General features: G+C 44.4%; 1 protein-coding gene across 1 annotated transcript in view; it reads right to left on the reverse strand.

Moving 5' to 3' along the window:
• Window positions 1-5925, reverse strand: part of LOC147698094 (acetylserotonin O-methyltransferase-like) — a 761662-nt gene extending 755737 nt beyond the window's left edge. Inside the window, exon 1 of the mRNA XM_086934769.1 lies at window positions 5801-5925. Within this exon, the coding sequence (XP_086790895.1) occupies window positions 5801-5911 (111 nt within the window). The 5' untranslated portion in view covers window positions 5912-5925. The remainder of the gene's footprint in view (window positions 1-5800) is intronic.
• Between the last annotated feature and the right edge of the window lie 6178 nt (window positions 5926-12103).

Genomic DNA, 12103 nt, shown 5'->3' on the forward strand with positions numbered 1-12103 from the left:
TCATGAAGCTCCAACTTGCCTGGTCAGCTTCTATGTTGTCACCAATATGTTGTAGGCTTAATAAATGCTCATCACAGCCAGAATGAAGATCAGCTTCTTATATTTAATTGCAGCACAGATAACAACTTGTACACCACTAGCTGGCCAGGCTCTAACTGCCCAGATTAGAACTCAAGCTGGGTGAGGTCATCACACAGAACACATAAACATTGTAATACAAGGAACGGGGATATAGTAGAAAGACTATAACACAAACAAGCCTAGAAATCATATTTACAACAGACTGCTTACAACATATTTTAATAACAAACAAAGCACTTTTTTTTTTGTTTACAAGCCTTTATTTGGTGATTAATAAAAATCATTTCAAACAGAGATTAAAACATGGTATGCAAACAAAAACATTATTTGTATATACATTATAAATGATTTTTTTTAATTCTAGCAGCTTTCATAAAGGGCAACAATGAATAAGATGCATTTGTGCAAAGTTGCTAGAAGACAATTTCCAAACCCTATCATAAAATGTAATAATATGCTTTATCTTCAGGCTTAAAATTAGTAAATCCTGTAACAATTATAATACAGAATTTTTGCATGGTTTATTAAAAGTAGATTTTAAAAACAAATCTTTCATTTTCATCCCCATTTTGCATGAACAGCATATTACTGAACTAACTATTAGAATCGGTTTTGGCTAGTAGTTTTTTTTCGGCTATAAAGATGAACTTTACCAATTGGGAGATCAGGCGAAGCGTTGACCCAGTGAGACAAGTAATAATGGCGTGTCGACATGTTCTCACCCCCAATTCGTTAAAGATAGGTCTTAACAGAGTCTTCTGATCTTCTAGCAAATGGGGGCATGTAGTCACAATGTGTATTAAAGTCTCATTATAGGAACCACATAACCTACAGAGGTTAGAGGACCAATTTTTTTCCCATTTGGGTATTCCGTCCTTAGTGGAGTATCTCCCAAACAGCAATAACATAAATTTGTCCCGTAAAAACGATTTTAGGTGGGTCAACAAATATGATTGGGGTTATAAATTAATAAATGAGTTAGTAATTGACCAAGAGTGATGCTTTATTCTAAGCTCATCTTTATCTAAGATTATCGATAATAGGTTGGCTGATCTATTTAATGTTTGTTTATAAACAGATTTGCTCCTCCCCTCTTCTTCAAATGTTGGGCAATTGTAATTATTTAAACTCTCGCTTAAAAAGGATCTCCAGCTGCAAGCATGCTCTCATCCCTTGTTATCTCCTGCCAACATTGGTTGGCAATGATATCTTGTTCTGAGCGATCTAATGAGTATAGCATTTTTAAAAAGGCAAATTGTCGTACCAGAGTTTGCCTTTTCAGACCAAATTCTAATCTGACATTAGCATGTCCTATGTGCTTGGGGATCCTAAAAACTGATTTAAAAACTTTTATTTGCAGGGCATCAAGATTTTTCGCGTCTTTACCACGAAAAATCATTGAGCCATAAGCCAAGGATGGAATCAACTTTGCTTTCATGACCTTCAATAGATGCTCGTGATTTGGACTTTACAACTTATCCCTCAACTTTGTAAAAGCAAATGACAATGCTGTTGCCTTTGCTTTGAGATTAATAAAGTGCTGTTAAAAGACATATTATCGTCAAATGTTATTCCTAAGTATTTATAAAATGTTACCATTTCAATATGTAACCCATTAATGTCCCATTCTTTCTTATCTGCTTTTTTAGCACCTATAATCGTTATTTTTGTCTTTTTGGTATTCATTTTCAAACCATTAAGGGTTATATAATGATTAAAAGAATCAATTAATCTTCGCAGTCCTATAACGGAATGACCTAATAATATGGTGTCATCTGCATATTGTAAATACTTAATATCATTGCCTAAGAGTGAGGGCGAGGGGCATTAATTTTTTTAAAGTGTCTAGGGAGATTGGTGATAAATAAATTAAAAAGGCATGGGGCAAGTACACAGCCTTGTTTCAGACCAGTGTTAGTGTCAGGACGGCGGGTAGTACTTCTGCCATCTCCAATTTTGATCTGAACTCATGTATTGAAATATAACAATTTCATCATATCCAGAAATTGTTTTGGGATACACTAATCCAAAGGTTTAGCCCATAGCAAATTTTGAGGAACAGAATCAAAAGCGGCTTTGAGGTTGACAAAACCAATACATAACTTTTGCTTTCTATATTTTGCCCTATCGCCTAATAAAGTTAGTAAAATCAAGTTTGTGCTGGTTGATTCTCCACTTTTAAAATCTGTTTGGAAAGCTGGAATTAGTTTGTTTCTTGAGGCCCAGTCTTCCAGGTCTTTAAGGAGGCAACTCGCAAAAATGTTTGCCTCCACATCAGTCAATGTAATGAGTAGATAGTTTGCAGGATTGTCTTGAGGGCCACTTTTGTATATTGCCTGGATTATGCTTCCTTGCCATGAGTCGGGAACTGTTCCAGATTTGATAACGTTGTTAAATAAAATCGTTTAAACCTCAGGCCAATACTTAAGATTTGCCTTAAAAATAGAATTTGGAATCCCGTTGGTGCCGGGCGCTCCATTCGATTTGATCCTATTCATTGCTTTTTTGACTTGCTCTACATGCCAAAACTCAATTTCTTGTGAATCCGTTTGGGCAATGAGCGGGACATGCTCCTTAGACTGCAAGCCCTCAATATGTGACTCTGATTGATCGTTAACCTGGTGAGAACTGTGTTTTCTGGCTTCATCTCTACTTGGCACTTAATAAGTTCAGGTGGAAACTTCTGAATATAAATTAATGAACTCTAATTGTGATTCTTGATTTCTCAGCACAGGGTGGTAGTCCACTACAGAGACTATCATCCTACACCATGCTTTAAAAATGTGTGTCTATGTACTTTGTTCACATCACCATCGAAATACCCTTTATAGTACAGGTTAACTTCTATGCATGTTACTATTAAAACAAATGCTAGAAATGTAGGCTTAGTACTGACAAATAATATATTTTTTACGTGGCCAAATAAATGTTTTTGTAGTCTTTAACCATATGGGATTAGCCATGTAGCCTGTTTCATGATAACAAATAAAAACAACATAACTGTGAAACTGTGAAACGATGTGGGAGGTTGTGGATAAACAATGTGTCATATTTCCATAAATATTACATTTGGTTGGGTGTCTCCTTTGAACATCATACGAGTGGGTCATGTTTGGGTCCAACACTACTGTTTATTGACATTTAATACATTTTTTATTCAGACTAGAAAATGCAGGCGTTTGCGGTATCAGATCAACTTACAAATTGCACATCTGTTAAATAACTTAAATAACAAAAGACAAACAGTAAATATTAACCCTGAAGAGAATAAACAAACATAAAACAATGCTTTAGATATTTCTTGACTTGCAGTCCAATCCTTATGATTACTCAAAAAGACACAAGGTCCCACAGCAGGATATTTACTTTTTTAAGAGTAAGAAGCTGGTCTATGTGAAAGTCTCAAGAGTAGCCAGCTGTTATGCTTTACCACTGCCAGCATGCAGGTTGTGGCTAGAGACACAGCCTCTTATCACTATTGACCAAGAATCTGTCTGGTTGCAAATGTCAAAATGGCACAGTTTCAAAGATAGCATTCTCATAATTCAATTGTACTGCTAGAAAGGATTCATGGAGGGGAATCAAAAGGGTTTGCTGTTCATTTCATCCAAACAGCAGCAAAGACAAGAAATTTAACCCTGATTAAGGTGGTTGATATATTGAAAAGGGTGTTAATCATTAACCCGAAAACACTACTTATTCAGCTTAGTACTTTAGAGGATCCCTACACAGGAGCACAGCTGAGCAGCTGGTTATTCTGTGCCTTTTTAGATCGAGCCTTGGCAGCGCATGCGCTGCTCTGAGAGCCTTGCTGTATTGGAGTATGTACTTGAAGCCCCGCCCACTCTCTGCCGATATTTATCATTGGCTTGTGTCATTGTTCTTCTTAAATTCTGGCTTCTGATTGGCTATTAGGCTTGTTAGTCCCTCCTTAGTACTGCCTTGTCTTCATTTGCAACCCATGAGGAATGGCCCTTTTACTTTGGGTGTTACACAGTACGTCTTCTTTGATCTGTAAGCACTATTTTCTTTAATTAGTTTCTCATACTGCAGGAGAGTCTCTTATGCACAGTTGTGACCACCGGCTTGTTTATTTAACTCGTAGCAAATGGGGAGCTCTTCAGGTGCCAAGGGAGACAAAAGGGGGCAACTCAGGAATGCGTTCAAGTATTTGGAATGCAATAGGTCTTGCATTTGCAAGAGTTTAAGCTTTTGGCATTGTATATTACATTGGCTTTTATTTATGTTTTAAAAACTAAAACATAAATAAAAGGCATTTCCATTCATAATGCCAATAGCTCGAAGTTGCGTAAATGCAAAACCTATTGCATTGCAAATGCTTGCTAAAACAGGTACCGAGCGCACTTGTATCATGAAAACAACGTGTATTGTCACCTGTTGGCATGTGGCAGAAAGTTTTTATGAAGTACGTGCAGATACATGCTGTTCTTATTAACCGGCCGGATGTGCATACAAGCAAATGCACCTGCTTCAGTATTAGCTAGGAAAGCAGAGGGCAAATATGCTTACTTCTACCCATCGCAGGCACTTTGACTATATACACATCTGATAACTACAAAGTATTAATGGCTATTGCCAACTGATACAAGACTCAAATATGGAACACCCAGGCTATAAAGCTTCCTCCAGACTTGTACGCAAGACAGGATTCACATGACTGTGCCAAATAAACTGCAGCAACCCTCACCAATTTATACCTAAGGGATAGGATGCATTATGCCAACAAGGATGCAGAGGTACAAATAGTGCCAGCAGTCAATTTACTGCCTTGTACAATGCCCTTGCAAGCACAACGCACTAGTGTCTCCATCCATAGCAAAATCAGACCTGTAGATCACTTCCCCAGCCTTGTCATGACAGCTGCACCACACTTTATAATCCCACTCTCCAAACACAATGTTTTCACTATTTATAAACGATAATCTTACAGGCATGCAAGATAATTTTACACTGGGCAATCTTTGCATCAGTGGTAAATGGAAATCAATAAACGCACACTGCGCCCTCATTGCCAACCGTCCTTGTAAAAGACAAGCATGATTTGCAAAATACTTGTTAAAAACGTGAATGTAAAATCCATGTAATAAGAGTGTATTTATATAATTTTGTAATAACTGCGCGACCATACAGTGTCGCATCTCTTCGTTTTCTCCTCGAAAATGCATTTCATTATTTCACTGCGTGCATGTCTCTCTTGAAAATGAATTCCATTCCGTTTCATTTGTTTCACGTTTTTTTCTTTGTGCTACTCGAGTTTCCTTCCTTTCTCTTCTTGAGCAGCATTTACTTCAATATTATAGAAACGTCGAGCCTGACCTCAGTCAGGTATCCAGGGCATCGTGTATCCCGCACTCAGCCCGAGCAGAAAGCGACTGCTTCTGTCTGGCCCTGCCCGGGCTGAGTGTATTCTCTGAAGAGAGCCGAAGAGCAGGGGATACACGATGCCACGGGGATACCAGCTATTACACAACACCTGTTAGATAGTCGGAACTTGTGTTAGTCGCCTGACTTTAGGACGAATAAACAGTTCCTTTCAGTCTTTTGCTTTATACATTGGAGCTGCTGATTTAAAGAGGTATGACCCTTTTTGCTATTTTTCTCAATGTTTCTACTTTCTGACGGTTTTGGTTAGGAGAAATCATTTCTAAAGTAAATCGATATGTTATATTTACTTCTCGCGAAGTCTTGAGTTTCCTACCTTAGAGGCAATAAATCCATCTCTGTATTGGAGGAGCAGCCTGGGATACTGCAGGTCTTCGGAAGAGCTCATGCTGTCCATGTCTGATCGATTTGTGTCTGAGGGATTCATTTGGTGAGTAAACTGCTTCTGCTTCAACAATTACAGGGCGAGGACTCCGATCGAAAAGCTCATGTTACGCCTCTCATGGCCTAGTGCCAGGGGCCGCCGCCAAGCCCTTACTTTTGAGCTGAGACTGAGCGTGTGAAATATGACTGAGCAACCATATAGGACGCACAGCACAAATTATAATTCTTTAACTAGCGCCTATTAAACCGATTGAGAATGGCAACGCGCGCGGAGCACACAACTCGACCTACTGAGCTATCTTCGCTGGTTTTGAAAAGTCGGTGTAGTTTGCACACTATTCTTTACCCAATGTCCTCTTTAGCTCAACATAAGACTAAGACATATTTTTTCTTCCTGAGCCACTGTATCATTCTATGGTGGGAGACCCTTGCCTCGACATGAGTAAGGAGGGTTGTCTGTCTGTGTAGTTTGTTCCAGGACAGAACTCTAACACACGAAACTACAAACTATAACTGTTTTAACTAGTACATATTTTTTTAAAAAGCGACAGCAATAGGTTGAAAGTTTTTATTTGAATTGTATTCGAGGTGGAATTTTTGTACAAATGCCCTGAACGATTCGTATCATTATTTTTTCCCTGATTCAGTGACTTAAATGAATTGAAATAAATCTGTGAATCAGTGTTAAATCATGAGAACATATCACTGATTAAATGACCTACGACTATGGCAGTGACGAAACGAGGGACAGAACATGCACTCTTCCCTCCCTATAACACACAGCTCAAGCCACTCACTGTTCTGTCCAAAAGACTTGAGTGTGTGAGACCTCTTTATAACGAGACTATGCCTGCAAGCCGTGTCAAGCTTGTTTCTGGGAGCAGAGCAAAGGCAGCATCACCACTTTTCAACTGATCAGCAGTCATGCGTTGCCAACAGGCAGGCCAACAGATTCTTTTATGGTGCAAGCCCTGAATTTCTCAATGAGGGGTGCGGGGTGAACAGTGCACTTATTCAATCCAACTGGCATCTAGAGGAAAACTGCAGAGCTATCATAATCTAAAGTTAAGGGTCTCTAATGACAGTATGGTCTAAAGAGCAGAGTTATGGACTGTTTGTCTGTAAATAAGGATTTGTCACAAGACATATATTGGTTTCCTTGTGTTCCTTGTCTTGGTGTTTCTGTTCTTCAGGTCGTTCTCCGCATCTCTCTTCCCAGGAGCGGCCCGTGGAGGGAGTTCCATGGGGCAGAAAGACGGGGCGGGGATGAGATGCAGCGCACGCTACGAAATTTGTTTTATTTATTTCATTGTTTACTTACCTCCAATCATCCATATTCCAGTGTTTACAACCCCCCACCCTGCCCCTCCCCCGCCCGCCTTTCCACCCCATAGAACTCCCTCCAAGGGCCGCTCCTGCCTCTTCCAACTCATGGACCTCTCTCCTCCACTTGGTCCTCCTTGTCCTGGCTAAAATGTCCTCATCCTTGATGGAGCAGAGTTTTGAGAAATTAAAACCTGCTCGGATTGAACCCTCAGTAACATTTCATTAACAGTGTGATGTGAAAAATATTATTGCAAATGCTAAAATAAGAGGAAATGCTTTAGCGCAAGGGTGAACTAATGTTTGAAAACTAGGCCACAAGATCTTTGATAAAAAAAACGAATGCTGCGTTCGTGCACATTAATAATAATTGCAAGGAGTAACTCGGGTTGTGCATGGGTTAGTGCAATGCTGGGATGGTGCGCAAATGAAAAACACATTATCATGAAAATAATAAGTGTTAGTGTTTATTTTCTGTTGAAGAAGCATGCATGGGCCTACTTTCCTGCATGCCAGTTTGGGGTTAATATTTGGTAGAAATTACTGAAAAGGCTTTCAAAATGAGAAGAGAGAACGCAAAAGCATAAGATAAGACCTTTGTGGTGTGCTGAATGTCTGCCAAGCTACAGAAAGATCAATAAACAAGTGGAAGCGTGTAACTTCCTTCACGAGATGGCAGAGGCAAACAATAGAAGTGTTGAAACTTGCAACATGTAAGGAGCTGCAGGAAATATGTACTATGACTGTGTTGAAAGTTATTTCCTGAGAAGAATCTGTCATGATGCTGAAAGATTAAGACAAAGGAAACATTGAATAAACTGGTCATGATGAGAGTGGTGTGACAGTACACTCCCGTTCTTAGCCAATGAGAGACGGAGTTTGTACTCATATTGAAACATATGTGGGCTGGACGTTTTGGTTTAAGGGTATAATTAAAAGTCTCCATGGGTGTGGTTAGGGTCGGCTGGTGTTTAAGTAGCGGAAGAATGTCGCTGTTGTCGGTATGCTGTTTGCAGATAGAGGCCTACGTGTTTCCTGGTTCCTGACTTAATCTATGCCACTCAACTCTACTTGAGGGGCCTTACTGCCCTTTTGACCAGAGGGGTAGTTTTCTTTGTTTCCTATTTGGGTTAGTATAAATAATATCTTAAATTTGCATATACGTTGCAAACGTATTTTGTCTCGGAAACCTATCTCTCTTCACCTATCCACTCCTTCAATGCACTGTTTATTTGTTATGAGTTTGTTTCTATTCCTTGATAATACATGTTCTCTGTGATGGTTCATGACTTGCATTGTGTGACTGTACTTCACTGAACTCACTGGCTGCCATTGGACAGGAAGGGGTGTGTCTGGTCAGCGGAGCGTAGCGGCGTAGCAGCTGAGCATTGGTGAAGTGCTGTGGAACGGCGGAACCACTGTAACACACCGAGTACCCTGGAGGCCCCCCTGACAATGGGAGGGGTGGTTGATTGCGGAGAGCGTGGTATTCGCCCAAGATCATCCGGAACTCCCGCGGCAAGCACGGCCGCCATTAGTTGGCAGCCACAGTGAGTGTGTGCCGTTGGCAGAAGGCGGAGGCGGCCCACTTAGATCAGGTGCAGCCTGCGAATCTGCCCTGCGTGCCCCGCTTGACTTCTACCGGCCTTCTGTTTCCACAATTCCCCACATCTCCCTTGGGCCCGCTACCGCCTGGTTTCCACGCCATCACCTGCTGCTGTTCACCTCAGCCACCGCCATCACCGCAACCGCCGCCACCGCCGCCACCGCTGCCACCGCCTTCGTTTCTGCTGCTACTGTTGCTATCAGCAAGGTGTCCAAGGAGCCTAAGGTCCAACACCCCTCAGCAGCAGCTGTCCACTCCAGCCTCCAAGCCTCCAGCAATCACCGCCACCGCAGCTACTGCACCAACTTCACCAAGGAGTCTAAGGTGCTACCCTAGTGGGAAAATCAACCAACCTTCTTCAACCTTTTCAAGCCTGCACTGCCCCATTGAGCTACAATCCCCGTGTGAGCTCTCTGAGCTTTTTGAGCTTTAGAGCTCTCTGAGCATTCTGCACTCTGAGCTGCTCGGTCAGTGGAGATTCTGCGTGGGGGTCCGTGGCTCCCAGGCTATTCTCCATCCCCCATCAATAACGCCTACCAGCGATGAGATCAGGGAGATCCAGGAAAGCCTGATCCAACCCTCCTAAAATAAGTCTCAAGATGAGGGCTTCTAACGCTGCAGCACCGGCCATATCCCCAATTGCGAAACTAGCAAAATAATTGAAACCACAAATGGTTACTGTCTCAGACTGAGCTCCCGAGCTTCAACTCCAGCAGTCTCCATCTCAAGGTCAGCTACCCCATGAAGCCCTTGCCCAGCAAACAACTCGTGGTGATTCAATTTGTTGTGTCAGCATGCTCCATGAGAGCGCCAAGCCGTAATGACCCGAAACCGAGACTTCAAGCTATCGCAGCTTCTGCGTTAAAAAAAATGTCATTGAGGGACTACTTTAGAAGCTCAGCACCCGCATAAAAGTCCAGATCAAGCTCACTCGACATCCTTTTGACCTCTTTTTCAACCGTCTCAGCCCCAGCCTTGCATCAAACACTGGTCCAGCCTTTGATCCATTTGTCCACAGGTGAGACAGGCCCCAGTTCATCGCTACCAGGCTTTCCAATAAAGGCCGATCTCCAAATAAAAGAAGTTTCTGAGGCCCTGCCATCGTCTCAGGCTCTTGACCAGGCTCTCGACCAGCTCTCCTTTTACCTGCAAGATGATACCTCTCACACACTATCTTTCCCCTCCTCGTTCATTGGACACAAGGCGACCTCGCCAAACCTTCACTCTGTTCAGGTCCCCAGCCAGTTTTCTTCTTTAACAACCAAGACCCTAACCATTAGGGACCATCCAGTAGCAACTATTAAAGTCCTTACCCTACAAGTTGCAACCTAGGCAAACATTCCTCTAAGCAAGTGGTTCCCAACATCTTTTGACCCGTGGCTCCCTTGACCTAATTGGCAGTTGGCCGTGGCCCCCACCCCATTTTATTTACCGGTGGGCGGGTGGGTGGGGATGTAAGCCCGACCTGGGGAGTACTTCCTGTTGCACTCTGACTGCCCCCTCTGTCCATGCCTGCCCCATGCCCTCAGACTGCCTGTGCATGCCTCCTTTCTCTGTGACCTCCAACTACCCCTCCTGTCCATGCCATCTCCATACGTGCCTTCTGACTCCCCCTTCTATCCATGCCTGCTGCCTTCCTGCCCTGAGACTGCCCCTTCCCTCCATGCCTTCTCCCTTTGTGCTCTGAGACTGCCCCTTTCCTCTATGCCTGCTCCCTTCATGCCCTGAGACTGCCCCTTTCCTCCATGCCTGCTCCCTTCATGCACTGAGACTGCCCGAGACTGCCACTTTCCTCCATGCCTTCTCCCTTCGTGCCCTGAGACTGCCTGAGACTGCCTCTTTCCTCCATGCCTGCTTCCTTCATGCCCTGAGACTGCCCCTTTCCTCCATGCCTTCTCCCTTTGTGCCCTGAGACTGCCCCTTTCCTCCATGCCTGCTCTCTTCGTGCCCTAAGACTGCCTGAGTCTGCCCCTTTCCTCCATTCCTGCTTCCTTCATGCCCTGAGACTGCCCCTTTCCTCCATGCCTTCTCCCTTCGTGCCCTGAGACTGCCCCTTTCCTCCATGCCTGCTCCCTTCGTGCCCTGAGACTGCCCCTTTCCTCCATGCCTTCTCCCTTCGTGCCCTGCGACTGCCCCTTTCCTCCATGCCTGCTCCCTTCGTGCCCTGAGACTGCCTGAGACTGCCCCTTTCCTCCATGCCTTCTCACATCGTGCCCTGAGACTGCCCCTTTCCTCCATGCCTGCTCCCTTCGTGCCCTGAGACTGCCCTTTTCCTTAATGCCTGCTCCCTTCATGTCCTGAGACTGCCCCTTTGCTCCTTGCCTGCTCCCTTCGTGCACCTGAGACTGCCCTTTTCCTCCATTCCTTCTCCCTTTGTGCCCTGACACTGCCCCTTTCCTCCATGCCTGCTCCCTTTGTGCCCTGAGACTGACCCTTTCCTCCATGCCTGCTCCCTTCGTACCCTGAGACTGCCCCTTTCCTCCATGCCTTCTCCCTTCGTGCACTGAGACTGCCCCTTTCCTCCATGCCTGCTCCCTTCGTGCCCTGAGACTGCCCCTTTTCTCCATGCCTGCTCCCTTCATGCCCTGAGACTTCCCCTTTCCTCCATGCCTGCTCCCTTCGTGCCCTGAAACTGCCCCTTTCCTACATGCCTTCTCCCTTCGTGCCCTGAGACTGGCCCTTTCCTCCATGTCTGCTCCCTTCATGCCCTGAGACTGCACCTTCCCTCCATGCCTTCTCCCTTCGTGCCCAGAGACTGCCCCTTTCCTCCATGCCTGCTCCCTTCATGCCCTGAGACTGCCCCTTCCCTCTATGCCTGCTCCCTTTGTGCCCTGAGACTGCCCCTTTCCTCCATGCCTGCTCCCTTCATGCCCTGAGACAGCGCCTTTCCTCCATGCCTTCTCCCTTTGTGCCCTGAGACTGCCCCTTTCCTCAATGCCTGCTCCCTTCGTGACCTGAGACTGCCTGAGACTTCCCCTTTCCTCCATGTCTGCTCCCTTCGTGCCCTCTATCCATTATCTCCATGCCTGTTCTCTTTGTGCCCTCAGACTCAGGCGCGCAACACCCACTGAACTGAAAGGGCTTCAGCCCCCTCCGTCCCCTCCCCCAGTCGTGTGTGGGAGCCTGGGGATAAGACCTCCTGGGCACACAAGCAGCCTAGCCGCACCCGAGCACTTCACAGGTCTTTAAAAGACCATTTGCATGTTAATGAGGCCTTGCTGTTGTTTCACCCCTTCCAAGAGCTCCTGCAGCTCCAATCTGCATGTTGCTTAAAGATCAGACTACCCTTTCTTTCCATTCCTGTTT

The sequence above is a fragment of the Lissotriton vulgaris genome, chromosome 8 (assembly GCF_964263255.1).
Source record: "Lissotriton vulgaris chromosome 8, aLisVul1.2, whole genome shotgun sequence".
Classification (NCBI taxonomy): Eukaryota; Metazoa; Chordata; class Amphibia; order Caudata; family Salamandridae; genus Lissotriton; species Lissotriton vulgaris.